The 15,837-nt window shown below is 41.4% G+C and overlaps 1 protein-coding gene across 1 annotated transcript in view; it reads left to right on the top strand.

Moving 5' to 3' along the window:
* Positions 1-1,131: 1,131 nt before the first annotated feature.
* NMUR2 (neuromedin U receptor 2) overlaps positions 1,132-15,837 on the top strand; it is a 32,863-nt gene continuing 18,157 nt past the window's right edge. Inside the window, exon 1 of the mRNA XM_018572873.1 lies at positions 1,132-1,857. Coding sequence (XP_018428375.1) covers positions 1,132-1,857 — 726 coding nt within the window. The remainder of the gene's footprint in view (positions 1,858-15,837) is intronic.

Consider the following 15,837-nt stretch of genomic DNA (forward strand, 5'->3'; position numbering starts at 1 on the left):
AGACTTGCATTTTAAAAAGGAGCAGTAAAGCAAAATCACTGTGTAGAGCTGCAAAGCAGAAAGCAGAACCTGAGCATTTATTGAGAACATATGGCTGCCCTCATGTACATATAAAACCAGAAATTATACACAAAACAAGGTTTTGAAATAAAAATCATATCGATAAGAATATTTACACCAATCTAATCCCTTTCACACTATTCTAAAACATAAGGAAAAGACTGACCATTTTGTATTATCTCATGTGCGGCAGATTGAGTCTATCTTATGGTTTATTAGCCAAGTGTCCAATGTTCATTTCAAAATGTATTTTCAAATTACCAGCTACGAAATAGCAAACACAAATTATCCTGGATAGTTTTCATAGTTGTATTCCTCCGTCATGAACATCCAGAACACATCACATTCTCATTCGTATCCGGTAGAATAGACGTAATGGTGTCTACTAGGAATTAACCCTTTAACCGACTTGCCAAGCCAACCTGCACCACATGTCAGCGATCGTGAAAGCACCAGTGACGAGCAGCCACAACCTTTTCGTCTCAGACTCGTGCTGAATGCAGCTTGAAGTCATTGTTAGGAATGAGTGAATAATTTGGGTTGTCCAATCAGCATCCTTCGGAGGAGGAGAGTTTTCCACTTAAAACAGAGATGTTTGAAAGGCAACTGGTGTTCTGTATCACACAGCAGCACTAACTGAGACTTCAGCAGTTTTCTCCCCTATTGAACGGACTGAAGACCTCTGGAAAGTGCTTGAAGAGGAGCTTTTGTTTTTGCTAGTATTTTATCAGAATTGTAATTTCCTGCTATGTTTAGCCGCTTGACACCTAGTTGAGTATTTTTTCTATCATTTGGTGCGTCTTCTTTTTAACCTAACCTTCTGTACATCTTTATGTTTCCATGACATTTCATTTAATTGTGTCTTGTTATTTTATATTATGTTTGATTTTATCAAACCATTTATGCCTTGAGCTATTCTTTTAAAGTGTTTTTTTTTGTTTTTAGTTTTTGTTCTATTATGGTAGAATCTTGTCGACAGAACAGCTTCATTCTCAGTAGACTTTAGACAGTTTCTGTTTTAAGTGGACTTACAAATTAAGTGAACCCTGGTTGTCTCTTGACATCGGAGTGATGGATGAGCAGCAAAATGACAGCTTTACATTGCCAGGTCATTTTCTCCCGTCTGATGACATTCCCTTGAGATACCTAAACAGCACAGAAGAGTACCTGGCATATTTTTATGGTCCAAAGCGCAGTCATTTATCGCTCCCCATAACTCTTGTATACACAGCGATTTTCTTGGTGGGGGTCACTGGAAACATGTTGGTGTGTTTGGTGATCCTGAAGCACCATAACATGAGGACTCCAACAAACTATTACCTGTTTAGTCTAGCGGTTTCTGACCTTCTTGTCCTGCTCCTTGGGATGCCTCTTGAAATATATGAGATGTGGAGCAACTACCCTTTTTTCTTTGGTGCTTGGGGTTGTTATTTTAAGACTGTGCTCTTCGAGACTGTGTGTTTTGCTTCTATACTTAGCGTGACAACGGTCAGTGTGGAGAGGTATGTGGCCATCATCCATCCCTTTCAAGCCAAGCTCAAAAGCACCCGAAAGAGGGCCCTTAGAATCCTCATGACACTTTGGATCGTCTCCATTGTTTTCTCTTTCCCCAATACCAGCACTCATGGCATTGAAGTGAAGTACTTCCCCAATGGAAGTCTTGTACCAGACTCTGCTCTGTGCACTGTTGTCCAACCGTTGTGGATTTATAACTGCATTATCCAAGTAACATCATTGCTGTTCTACGTGCTTCCAATGGGAGTCATCAGTGTCCTCTACTGCCTGATGGGTATCAAAGTAAGTTGAATGGCATCTACTTACATTTATGATATTATTACATAAACTGTTTTCATCTTCTTATGGGTAAAGAACTGGTCCACTAAAAACTGTTATTTAATGTTTGCCAGATGCAAATGGGGAGTTAAACCTCTAAAGGTTCCTTACATCTCTCAGGGACTCTACTGGTAAGAGCTCTGCTGTTGAGTTCCCAAGTCTAAACACCTGCCATGGCTGTTATGATAGGATTCTGTTCTACTTACTGTAACTTTTGTTTATTTCACATTATTGAGAATACAACAGTTGGTATGGGAACACCCAAAGGTGGGTGCAAACATCCAAAACTACAAATGCTAGGGACTATAGAAAGCAGATCTAATGACTGTTGTCTCCAGAACATACAACATGATAGCAGGTGATTCAGCCCATTTGGCTCCAACTAAACCTAAAATCAGTGTTCTGTGAATTAACTGCTAACTTGTTAACATGAAAATTCTGTTATTGAATATAAGGATCGTCATGGCAACATCACTAGGTATTATTTTAATAAAAGCAGCAGATTTCAAATATGTTATAATTAAAGAAGATCTCCAGAATTTTGAAAAAATTAGCATGTGCAGTGGGGCTAACCAAGCACTGCAAGGGTTAACTGCTCGTTTTTCTCTAGGGGCAAAAATAAAAAAAGAACTACTCACTTGTTCCTCTGTACTGCAGCAGTGACTGCTGACTTCTCCCCCCTCTGCTCCGTTGTGGTATGTTCCTCGGAATCTTCACATATAATAGATCTGTATTTCAAGCAGAGTAATAGTTGAGAAAATATGGCTAGAGCCAAGGGGAAAATGAGGCTCTGTGGGTAGCCCCACAGCAAGGATTAATTTCCAAAAATCCTGGAGTTCTGCTTTTGGAATTATATTCATATGTTAAAGCTTATAGGAGTGTCTAATGATTGCAATTTACACATACTTTAAAGTGACATTAAACTCTAATTTTTCCCCCCTCTAATCCTTGTTTAATGACTTACCTTAAGTGATGCCTCTTAATCCAATCATTTTCTTAATTCCAGTAGTTTTCAGCAGTCCCTCCAGCGCTGATGCCGATCTCTGATCCAGCACTGACTGTTGTGTCTTCTGTATCCCACTGTGTCTGTCCAACGTGTACGCTGCTGGCTGCGTGCATTCACTTTCGTTTGTCGCGCGATTTGCATATTGCGCGATATCGCGAGATTTGCAGCGCGATATCGCGTTCAAGCTTGCATTGAGCAAGCTTGAATCGCGGCTAAATCCGCTCCAAAAAGGGTCCTGCTGTAGCGACACACGACGTTCTCCTTCCTGACACGCTGTCACAGGCGGCTGAGCGAGCGGAGCGGGGAGGAAAGCTCGATCTGACAGCTGACTCCTCCCTGCCGGCTGGCCTCCGGTGACAGCGCTGGCTTTCTCCGCCCACACACCGCTCTGCCGATCTGTGACAGGAGGCTGAGCGGTGCGAGGAGGAGAGATGCCGGCCGCTCACAGCACTCTCCTCCCGCAGCACTAGGCCCCCCTGACAGTTTCTCTCCTGCCAACTGGGACACAGAGCAGCGCCCAGCAGGGAGGAGAGAAAGCAGGTATGCACCGCTATTTCAGCAGAAAAATTTCACTTTCAGCATTTTGCCAAAAGTGCCATTTTCGGGTGATATGTTTTGGTGGTCGATATATCGGTGCATCCCTAGCTAAAATATATTTTAAAAAATGTTTTCACTAAAGCCTCCGAGTGTTATATAAACCTCTCTGCTTAAGACATCCACAGTGAATTGCCTGAAACCATATCTTATGTAATAGAATTTAGCTGATGTTTTGCACTCAGCTGTTGTTAACAAGATAACACAAATCACATTAATTTGCAGGCAGCTGGTTACAAAACACAAGAAAAACATCACCGCATGAAAGCAACAGGTCACTTTCATAAATTAACAACTTCCTGCAATCAGCGTAATACCATTTTTTAAACTTATATAAAAGAGATCAATAACCTGAAACCTTTTTTTAATCAATCACACATTGCATTATAAAGACAAAAACAAGATGTGAAATAAAACTGACTAGGTCATAGAATATTGTTTAGGAGGACCATTTAATCATTTCAAGTCTTAAAACCGAACTACAACCTCCTATGTGTTACAGCCAAGGAAGGAGCCATCTTAGCCTCTATTTGGATCTCAATTGCTATTTGAGGACTTGAAAGTTTGGATGAGAGCTGAAATAAGCACACTGGCAACCTTGATAGTTGGCATGCCTTAAAGGTATCTGTTTTGGGAGTCATGAAATTGCTGGTTAAAGTTCTGATTCAATTATTCTCACAATTATTTAAGAATGTGAATAAATGAATGGTGTACTAAAATCCCTAACACAACCAATCAGCAAGCAGACTTTCTTACTATACATTAGACATGTGCACAGCATAAAAATTTGTTTTGGACAAAACAACTTTTTCATTAGGTTCATTTGATGAAAGGCAATGAAGCTCCAAATCCAAAAGCGCACACTTTAAAAAGAAAAAAAACACGCGGAGGCCATATTGGCCACTGGCACGCTCTGCAAATGCACGCCGCCATCTTGGAGGCGGGACGCATGAAGTCACCATAGGGTGACGTCATATGCATGTATGGGCACTGCCAGCTTGGACACAGCAAGGTGGCAGTGTCCATACAAAACAAATTAGTATATATCCGAATATATTTTTCGCATATATTCAGGCATATAATAATGTGTTATTTCGGATTCAGGCATACTGCCGAATGAACGGAATTTTGTGATTCAGCAAGTTTGCCCGTATCCGAATGCACATGTCTACTTTGGATGCACTGGCAAACAATGTGACTGGTCACTATTACAGTCTGGACAGTTGGACTACAATCTCTATACAAAAGTAGCCGACCAATAGAAGGAAGGACAGTGTCAGTACCAATTGAGAGATGATTTGAGGATCTACAGCTGAGTGATGCACAAATAAGACACATTTTTGTTAATAGTTAAGGTACTTGAATACATGTTTAAGGTTAAACTCCTGAGTGACTTTAAAGATATGTCACTGACAGTTACTTTGTGTGTTACGGGATTCCCCAGCCATGATGGATGTACACATCTTGCATGCTTCTGCTGCCACTTTCAGTTCCACTGTAGCAGGCTAAGCAGAATATGAAGGATGAAGGTATATTCACGCTATGCAATGCATTAAAGAGATATTAACGTCAAAAGGGTTTTAAGCTATTTCAAATGCTGATGAAATCACTTACAATTGATGCTGCTCCTTGATGTTTAAAAGTTTTAGTTTCCTGCAGAATCTGCTTGTCCCCTGGGCACCGGTCCTGATATCCTGTTTTAGGGTGGCTCCTCTACCTTGCCAGGTCCTATGCAGCCACCCTTGTGTGCTAGTAAGTTGTGTGTGTGTCTTCACAAAAACACACAGGCAAGACAAGTCATTTCCCTCTCCCCTGCTCCTCTCTCTTCCCTCCTACTTTCTCCATGCTAGTAGATGGACATCTGCAGCAGGCTGTGCTGTCCTTGGTGATCTTGTACTGGATAGGAAGTTCAGGGAAGCTGAGCTGAGAGAGCTGGAGCCAGCTGTTAGAAAAAAGATAACTGTAAGTGTTTGGGCAAAAGTGTAAAGGAATACTTTGCTGGACAATGTATATTTCTTTAATCTGGATTCATTATTGAAATAAGTTTGAGAGATGAATACTACTTTAAAGGTGAACTTTTATTTAGCCCATTTATTTTGATTAAACTTGCAGCACTTTTTAAAGCTGAATTCCAAGGTCGAAAAAGATTTACCCTTGCAGTGTGTTCCCCGCCCCACTGCAAGGGTTAATGATTTTGCACCCCTAGCAATCTGCTGTCTGGTGCTCCTGGATTGTGGGCTGCTGGTTCTGCTTTGTATGGGATGGTCTGGTAGCAAAGGGAAGCGACTTCAGTGAACTGGTCAAGAAAAGAAAACCTGCAGATGTGAGAAACAAAGCACATGGATCACCTTACTTATCATTCATTTATATATTCATATGTTAAAGCTTATAGGAGTGTCTAATGATTGGATTTACACATACTTTAAAGTGACATTAAACTCTAATTTTTCCCCCCTCTAATCCTTGTTTAATGACTTACCTTAAGTGATGCCTCTTAATCCAATCATTTTCTTAATTCCAGTAGTTTTCAGCAGTCCCTCCAGCGCTGATGCCGATCTCTGATCCAGCACTGACTGTTGTGTCTTCTGTATATATATATACACTGAGTGGCCAGATTATTATGACCACCTGACGTTTGCAGGCAAATTAGCTATAATTAGCTATAATTTCGCGCTGAAGTTGCTAGAGGGCCAGACAATTATAAATAGGGAAGCAGGTTGTTTACCACGACAGTAGAAGTGATTTTTTTCTGAAGATATGGGTAAACAACGCGATTTAACAGCCTTTGAACGTAGGATGATTGTTGGCACTCGGAGCCATGGAGCGAGTATCAGCAAAACAGCAGAATTCATTAAATGTTCAAGAGCAGCTGTTGTTAAAGTGTTTAATGACTGGACTGTCAGCCGAAAATCTGGGTCTGAACGTGCGAATTGTGGCCGTCAGCGACTAGTCAATGTTAGGGCAGAACGGAGAGTGACAAGACTGGTACAAGAGAACAGCAGGGCAACAGTGCAGTGTCAGATTCCTTGCATCACCTTTCAACATCTCGTGGAGTCACGAGGTGGCCCGACGAAGTCATCTCGTAGAGTAATCTCGTGGCCCAATGGGGTGGTCATAATAATCTGGCCACTCAGTGTATATACAAAGCATTGTGTGCTAAAGCACAGGTGTGTTGCCTGCTACAGTTGTGTACAGTATGACATATTAAATAAATGGCACCACAACACAACAAAGCACACCACAAACTGTGCATTACTGCGTGCTAAAGTAACTCATGCGTAAATGTTGTTTTTACTGTACATTACAGAAATGCAGAGGCCTGAATGGGTCCTAACACTAGCACATTTAACACTAAGGGCCCACTCACACTTTGTGTTGCAGTGATGTATGGTGAAGCGTTTTAATGAATGACAACACATAATACACTGTGTTGGAATTATTGTCTCCTGACTGTACTAAAATAAGGGCTGCTGAGATGCTTTGCGCGTCTTCTTCTTTGCACTTTCCTTCATATGTGTGTCTGTTGTTTTTTTCCTCTGTTCAGTAATCTTCCTCAATGATCCAACTAGTTAGAGTTCACATAAGCTTTTATTTCTCATTTATATTATCTCTCTGTATAACAAGTCAATTATGCAGATAAGAAGCTTTTTTGCTTCACTTGGCTTTGCAGTACAGTATATTAAAGTGCAAAGACCAGTGATGTGAATTAACACATCATAACCAATCAGATATTTTCTTGCAGTGGTTTAATGTAGCGAGATTCATTTAATTATTTCTTGTTGGTTTTTCAATTCAGTAGCTAAATGTCCTCAGTCTTCTTGGTGTCATTTGACCCGGGAGGCTAAAGATATACTGTGAGTGCAGGGAGTCATGGAACTACCCCCTTGGGGGGGTGTCACCACGACACCCCACTCATTCTTACATACATCATATATGCATCATTAAAGGAGAACTATGAGGTCAGTGATTTCCACTCATCCTCATAGTTAGAGCTGACCTGTGACAAAGAACACATACCGCTCGCTTTCCGAACATCTCTCTGCAGAGAGCGGTGACTGCCAGTCACCACTCCCCGCAGGGTTTCCCCCTCTCCTCTCCAACCCTCCAGCCAGTCAAAGCCAGTGCTCAGGGGATCAGCTGATTTTACAGGAAACTAAAACTTTTACAGATCAAGGAGCCATACCTATTATCCATTCACATCAGATGCTTTGGCATCCATTTTCCAATGGATGCCAACACAAGCATATCTAAAATTGAATGGGTGTGAATGAGAGCAGTTCACCCCAGTGTGTTGCGTTGCGCTGCCCTCCGCTGAAAAAAAGTAGAGCGGCTCTACATTTTTTCAGCACAATGCAACGCAATGAACTGGTGTGAACCACTAACCACATAACACATTTTTGGTTCCGATTCCAGTGTAACAAATATAAAGTAGGTGTTATCTCAATTTGGCTACAAAAGTGGAAATGCACGTTAAAGGAGATCTATGAGGTGAGTGATTTCCACTCATCCTCATAGTTAGAGCCGACCTGTGACAAAGAAGTTGCCACAGGTCGGCTCTATTGATCGGGAAGTGAGCAGAAACATGCACCGATCCGCTCACTTTCCGATCATCTCCCTGCAGTGAGCGGTGACTGTCAGTCACGGCTCCCCGCAGGGATTCCCCCCCTCCCCTCTCCAAACCTCCAGCGCTGAGTGAAGGAATGGACGGGGGAAGGGGCGGGCACAGCTGGCTCTGCCTCTAGATAGGCAGAGCCTGCTGATTTGTCCCGGCTGCAGCCATCTCAGTATTTTGCAAATAATAGCCCACGATATACTGAGCTTTGGGTCACGGGAGGAAGTTAGTATATGTTCTCTTTTAAGGACTGCCCACCACCTGGAGGAGATCCTAAAAGAAAGAGGACACCTCACATCATGTGACTGGTCTAAAGACCAGATAAGCATAAAAATAGAAAAAAAAAAATACAGCCGTGGCAGGAGAAGTGAGCCTAGAGTTGGACTTTTAAACACCTGTAAAGGACAAAAACACACAACAATCGATCAGAACTCATCTCTGAGTGACTGAATGAACTATGGCCACTTCTGGAAACAAGATGCAATGTTGCAAAATGTTTTTCTCTCCTTAGCATAGTATGGAATCTGTGCCTGCAAAGTTTAGGATAATCCTCTTTGGGTGACTGGAGATATCCCCATCCATAAGAATATGTGTAGAATGTCCTCGTCTACAAGAGGTTCTCATTGCTGGAACAATGTGATAACATGATAGCACTCTGTCCTTCGTGATGTCATGTACCAACTGTGCCAGACAATTAAAAGTTGACTCTTCTTAAAAAGATTGACTGATAAAACCTAGAAGCCATGCCACCTAAAAACTGTCTCCATCTTATAAAGAATTGCATTAGCTGATACTTAGTACAAATCAACCTTTTATTTGAGGCCTAGACATGATAGATTAATTATAACAAATATTAAAATGTTCAGCACATGGTGTTTACAAGGCTAAGTAGCAAATGGTGACTGTTTGTCAATAGTCAAATCAATATGACAGATGACCAGAAAAAGTCATGTATACATTGCAGCTGCATTCTGTTGATTTGATTTAGAGACTAGCCAGACACTTCTTTAACATTGCTGAGACAGCTCAAAAGGTTGCAGATCAATAGTACTGACTACTGGCACACAATTGGAATTCCAATATTTGCATAGCATCCTAAAGTGATTCTGTCACTAGCGCAAATTTCAAAAACAACGTGACCCAGACAAAGAAGAGAGTTCATACTTACTACTTCTACTCACCATCGATCAGTGCTGTAATGCAGGGATACCGCTGCTAAAGCATCTCCAGCATCTGAGACACCATTGGGTGGGTCAGATTGCTAGTTTCCCACTACTTTGTGGTTCCTCCAGCTGATCCCTTGCGTCGGTTACTGACATTAGAGCTGGTGGATCAAACCACTTAGTGCAGTGTAGGACCAGAAATCTGACCCTCCTGAAAGGGCGTCAGATGCTAAAGATCCTTTAGCAGCGGTATCCCTGCAATACAGTGCAGATCTGCAGGCGGTGGAAGAGGTAAGTATGAACCCTCTTCTTTGCAGGGGGCACTTTGTTTTGGAAATTATTCTAGTGACAGAGTCACTTTAAAGATTCAGCCCACCCAAAATGGATGTTTCGGTTTTTGGTAGATGCTGGGGAGCTGAACCAACAAAGGGCTTGTTATATATCTGGGGACTCTGAAGACATAGCTAAATATGGTGTTCCAACATCCATCGGGAGAGGTGGGAACATATATTAGTGGGTGAAAACACCCAAAACTCCACGGTGGGTGGGATTTAATTCAGGAACTTTAATAGGACTGCCTAAAGTTGTGAACACTCTACAATCTGATTGTACAATCCTTTCACAATATTCTTTAGATTTACCAGTAGCCAAGTAGTGTGAGGGCCTACCTAAACAAACAACATGGGGATTATACAGTTGGATAGTAATGTTTGTAACCAGCCTTAAAAAAACATAAGAAGCCAATATTGCTTTTGGGTAGATTTCACTATTTTTTCAAAACCTAGTTTTTGGAGTGACTGGCTAGAGGTTAGAAGCCGTTTTGTTTTGGCATTGTCACCAGAACTGAAAGTAAGGAGAAATGAAAACGTTTGAGCTGTTACCAGAACAGGAGCAGAAATATTTCAACTGGGATACTTGTTCTAGTAAATGTGCCCATACAATGGCCGAATTTTGTACGGTGTTTAATGTACTGGACGAAATTCGTCCTGTGTATGGGGCTGTTGGCTCCCTTTAAGCTGGTGTTCTTTGATCAGCTGCTCAAAGGAGCCGGCTGGAAAATCTTCGTACGATCAGAGACAGCAGCAAATGTGTTGCCCGCTCTGATTGGGTATTCTGACACATCAGCGATTCCTCAATGGACGAGCTTTGTGTTGATGGAGGAATTGCGTAAATGTCTTTTGTTCAGCCCAAGGGTTAAATAATAAAAAAAAAATGACAGGTCTATGGCCAGCCTAACTAATAGGGAATTCTTCTCACTGTTTTGTCTGCAGTACAGGAAGTGAAGGGAAATTTCCCAAATTGGACACAGTAGCTAAAAACTTTACAGGCTGCCTTTTTGTGTCTGCTGCCTATAGGCATGAGCTTACCATCCTTAATGATAAATCCAGTCCTAACAACAGGCATACTAAGCAGAAAAATGAAGTAAATGGTTATAAAGATAACGATCTCCATATCCTCCTTATAATATAATTTAAAAGTACATTTTAGTTGGAATATAAAGCCTTGAAATGCAGAGCATAGCAGTGTGTGCTCAGCAATTGAGATTTTCATCCAAGCATTGATATATTCAAACCTGTTTTGAAAGAAGTTGTGACATCAGCACAGTTGCAGTGATTGCCGGACAGCATTAGTAGCTCCCTGATTGCTTTTACCTGACTGTAAATAAGCAATCTCAGGCAGCAAGAAAATAAATCAATGAGCTGCTAATTCTATGAAAGAGATATTACATTTGTGCTAAAGACAGGGAAAGGCACAGAAAGGGAATGCAGAACAGTGGGGAGGCTAAGTTAATTGAACCATTTACTATACCCTTGTATTTTGGATTGACCTTTAGCTGTTCTTAAGTAGCTGTGCAGTAGTGCGGATGCCTCTGTATTAAATCATGGCTGAATATTGTTGCTGACCTCTCCTTCCAAAAATGCTGATTGCATGTCTGTCATGCTGAGCCAACGGCTTTGAAAGTGTCTTAGTCACTGACCTAAACCAAGTAGTCAGTACAGATCTGCCTGCATGCTTTGGTTTAATGGCAGGGTATCAATTAGCATTTTCAGTAGGATGGCTCAAAAATTGACATTCAACATATTTATTATCCAACATCTTAGATTGCAGTGATGGATTGTTTGCAACCTTTTGGTCTTCTAAATATATGTTATGTAGCGAAAGTGTATGAGTACTCATCAAAATACTTAGTATTGGCACCGATACTATACGATATACATTACGATATCAGTATGAGTGCATCCATCATTTTTATCCTAGTTTATGTTTCATAACTAAAGCCTTCATAACAGAGGCGTAACTAGAACCTTCAGGGCCCCGGTGCAAGAAACCCCCCCCCCCAACCCCACGGCACTGCATGGTTAACAGGAAGGCTGCCGAGGTCCCCAGCAAGCGTGGGACCTCAGGCAGCCGCTTGTTTAAAATTTTAGTGCCTATGTTCTGTCGAGAACGCCGACCCAGTATCTGCGTTTATGTACAGATGTGATTAACGAGGAAACCGGCATTTATTTACAAAGTATTAATTTGTAATTGTTAATTGTGACCGTTAATGATATGCCGTCCATGGCAGGAAATGATGGACGGAATATTATTATCGGTCACAATTAACGATTTAAACAAAATACTTTGTAAATAAATCCCGGTTTCCTCGATAATATTGGTCTGTGTGTAAGCGCAGATGCTGAGATCGGCGTTCTCGACAGAACACCGGTATCTGCGTTTAGTATCTGCATATAATATAATATAATGCATTGCTGGGACTTGTAGTCCTACATAGTTGGAGCTATTCTGCATTGCTGTATAATGATTATACAGCAATGCCGAATACCACCAGCGCTGCGGGACTACAAGTCCCAGCAATACATTACAATACATTATAATAAAAGTAAGGTATGCAGAATACCACCAGCATCCCCCCCCCCACTATAATGCATTGCTGGGACTTGTAGTCCTACATAGTTGGTGCTATTCTGCATTGCTGTATAATCATCATACAGCAATGCAGATTACCACCAGCTGTGCTGGACTACAAGTCCCAGCAACACACACACACACTCTCTCTCTCTTCCCAGCACCCACTCCAAACTTACCTTACCTCTCCTGCAGGCCCATGGCCCTCTTCCTCGTCTCTGTGGCCAGGGGTCAGAGCTAAGAGGAGACATACCTCTTAGCTCCGCCCCTAAGAGGCGGGATCAACAAATTCTCCGAGATCAGTGACAGCCTCTCCAGCCATTTTGCACAGCTGCCCGTACATGCTGCAGGTGGCTGTGTGACAGGGAAGGAGCGGAGCGATCGCGGGGGGGCCCTCTACTTCCTTGCTGGGCCCCCCCCCAAGTGACGGAACGCCAGGGCCTGGTCGCAATTGCCACCGCTGCGACCCTGGTAGTTCCGCCAGTGCTTCATAAGGAGAATTGTCTCTAAATTGTCTCTAAATTGGCACAAGCTTGCTGGGAACAGTTGAATAGACCTGAGGTACTTAGCTGACTTGAGGGTATGAAATTATCTTTGCATTACGTTAAAAGTGCTCAGGAGCATTTCTAGAATACTCAATGGTTTGGAGGTCTTTTAATATCGCAAATGCTGGATGCAATTACTGCTCAGTTGAGAAAGTTTGCTAAATGTTGCAAAACATGTGCAGTGAGTCGCAAATATTAATGTCACAAGAACACTTAAAAAAAGACACATTACAGAGATAAATGGTTGTGGTTAGTTAGCACGACATTTTCGTCTTTGCGACTACAAACGTTGTCAGAAACAGGATCATAAATTCCCCCCACTGTGTTGTCATGTCAAAATACAAAGTAGGTGTATATTATTCTGGCACATCAAACTTTAGTTTTCTGTACTTGCAAAGGAATAAACATGTAGAAATGTGCATAATAGCATAAATGAGGCAAGTATTTGCGATAAGGCAATTCAGGCCAGTGTCTTTAGCTGCCGAGTAATGAAAACATGTAGAACATGTTTTTATTTAATTCTGGCAATTGTCTGGCCAGTTCTACGCATTGCTGCAATAAGAAGTAGGACTGAAAGCATGTGCAGTAGGTGTTTAGAGGCACACAGGTGACACACTATTAATTTGTGTACTGTACAGTCTATTGAAAGGGAGTTCCTCGAACAATGTTAGCAGCAGGCTAAATCCATAGGGCTTGTAAAATTTTGATTTTCGCAGTGCTATTCAAGCAACATGGCTGGAGACAAATGGGACCACAAGACCGCACAATTCAAACATACCCATGCCAATACAGTCTCTACATACAACCCAGCCTGCAAAAACTATTAGCCTATGGTCAGCCATCTTGCCGCAGTGCTTGACCATAATGCAGTCATAATTGAACACTGATTAACCATGGAGCAATCAACTTGCAAAGAACATTAAGAGAGCACCTCTATTTAATGGAAATGTTTTTGTTATTTCTCTTACTTTCTCTCTTTATTGTATACTATTGTATATTTCCATAACAAGATATAACTTTTTTTATTTAATTCCTTGTATGAACTGCAAATCACACATTTGGGAAAAGCTAGTAGGATGTTCTGTCTCAGGAATAAATAGCTGTTACCTATCATTCGGAAATAGCTCTTACAAAAACACAGAGTAGGTAAAATGATCAAAATGATCTTGGTAACTGCCGATAGTCAGAGATGCTTTTCAGATCAGACTGTGCTTAGTAAGCTGAGGTCATTTGGTGAATGGCTGATTGTGTAAAAGTCATTTTCTGGCATTAATGGGAACACTGGCAGCCCTGAGCGCTGTCAAATTTTCAACCTGTTGTTTCTTATCCAGATGGAGAAAACTGGTAGGATTAACTATTTATATTGTATTTTCTATTTTCCTTCTTCCTCCTTCTTCTTTACACCTTGAATAGAACATGCTGGACCCTTTTGTCTTTCTCCCTAATACTTTTCACTTGCCGCTACTGTCATCGTCTCTTCCCCATATGTAGAAAATGTCACATATAGACAAAAATCTTTTTTTCCAGCTGCTTCAATGCCTGCTGCTACTTGGCATTTTTTCCATGTAGTAATGATCAGGATCTTGAGCAGATGTACAAACATTACACTATCTCAATTCCACATCTCTTCTTTGAATCGGTGGCCCGTTTGCAATGCAATGACTCATTAGATATGACAGCATGGATTTATACCGCTGCAGAATATCTTTTTACGGGAATCAGAATAATGAGGCTGATTTGTAGTTAGTGTTGCAGACAACAATGTCCCATTCTAAGCCACCATCATACTAACCCTCCCTTTTTTTCAAATACTAACCCTACATGAAACCCTAATCCTATCTGTAACCATAAAACTAATCCTAATTGTTATTGATAATACGAAGCCTTCCTGTAACCCACCATTAACCAACAACCTTCACTTTAACCCTAGCAGTAATCCATTCTGTTATCATAACATTAACCCTTCTTGTAACACTAACCCTTCTTGCAACCTTAACAATAATCTGTACTCGTAAGCTTCCCTGTAAACCTAACATTACCCCTTCTTGTAACCCTAACACTAATCCTTCCTATAGCTGTAAAACGAAACGAACAACCAGACAGATAAACAAGTTACTTCCATTTATTGATACAATTGGAAACTGTGTAGAGTACCATAAATGCATAAAACATCCCGGAGTGAAGTTTAAAATAATTGACAGCATTGTCGAATAACCACTACACAACACAAACCCCTTCATTCATCAGTCACACCAGGTAATACCGGTACCAAACAGTGGTGATAATTGCTGGTGGCTATATTCATAGCAAGGTACATCAATACTGCTGTGTATGGAAGTGGGAGAACATGAGCATGTTACATATGATAAGTGGCATGGGTGATCATGAGCTAAAATAATTGTCCATGGCATGCGTTGTTCATGCCATGTATTGTGTCTGAAAATGTCCAGCATGGAGATATCTCATAAACAGCCTCGCAATTCACAAGCACAGTTTCTTCTTAGAAAACCGAATCCCACATATATCTAACAGAGCCACTAAGCAGGTAACTTACAGACTGTTGGGGAACAGGCATTTCAACATAGCATGACAATGCAGGTGAAAGGCATTTGCGACAATTACTCCAAAGCATTACAGTTTCAAAACTTCAGAATATTCCAGCAGGTAAGAGGATGAGCATGCTATAGTTATTTAAGACCAGCTAGCACAGCAAGTCCCCACATGCACTCCAGGCTATTTGCCGTGTGCCTCAAGCCACAACAAGCATCTACTATGCCATCTCCTACACTTACTTAGTGAGGTCATTGGCATACCAGCACATAAAAAAGGACTAGAATGATGGAGTTTAACCTGCAAAGTCAAAACAGTTCCTGAACATCGAGTGACTTCATTAAACTAGGACACTGCCAGGAAGCGGGGGATGTGAGTGGGCAGCTGGCCTGAACACCAATGTGTTTTGTCCATCTACACGTGGATTTTCTCCAGGTGTACCTTCCAAAGTCCATTTATAACTGTGGTACATTTAGATTCGCCTCCTACTTGCATGAACTCAATCAACAGGCCACATAATCCTTTGCAATGCCAAATTACTACAATTATCCCCGCTATTTAAAT

The sequence above is a fragment of the Nanorana parkeri genome, unplaced genomic scaffold (genome assembly GCF_000935625.1).
Source record: "Nanorana parkeri isolate BGI_ZX_2015 unplaced genomic scaffold, ASM93562v1 scaffold2154, whole genome shotgun sequence".
NCBI classification, from domain to species: Eukaryota; Metazoa; Chordata; class Amphibia; order Anura; family Dicroglossidae; genus Nanorana; species Nanorana parkeri.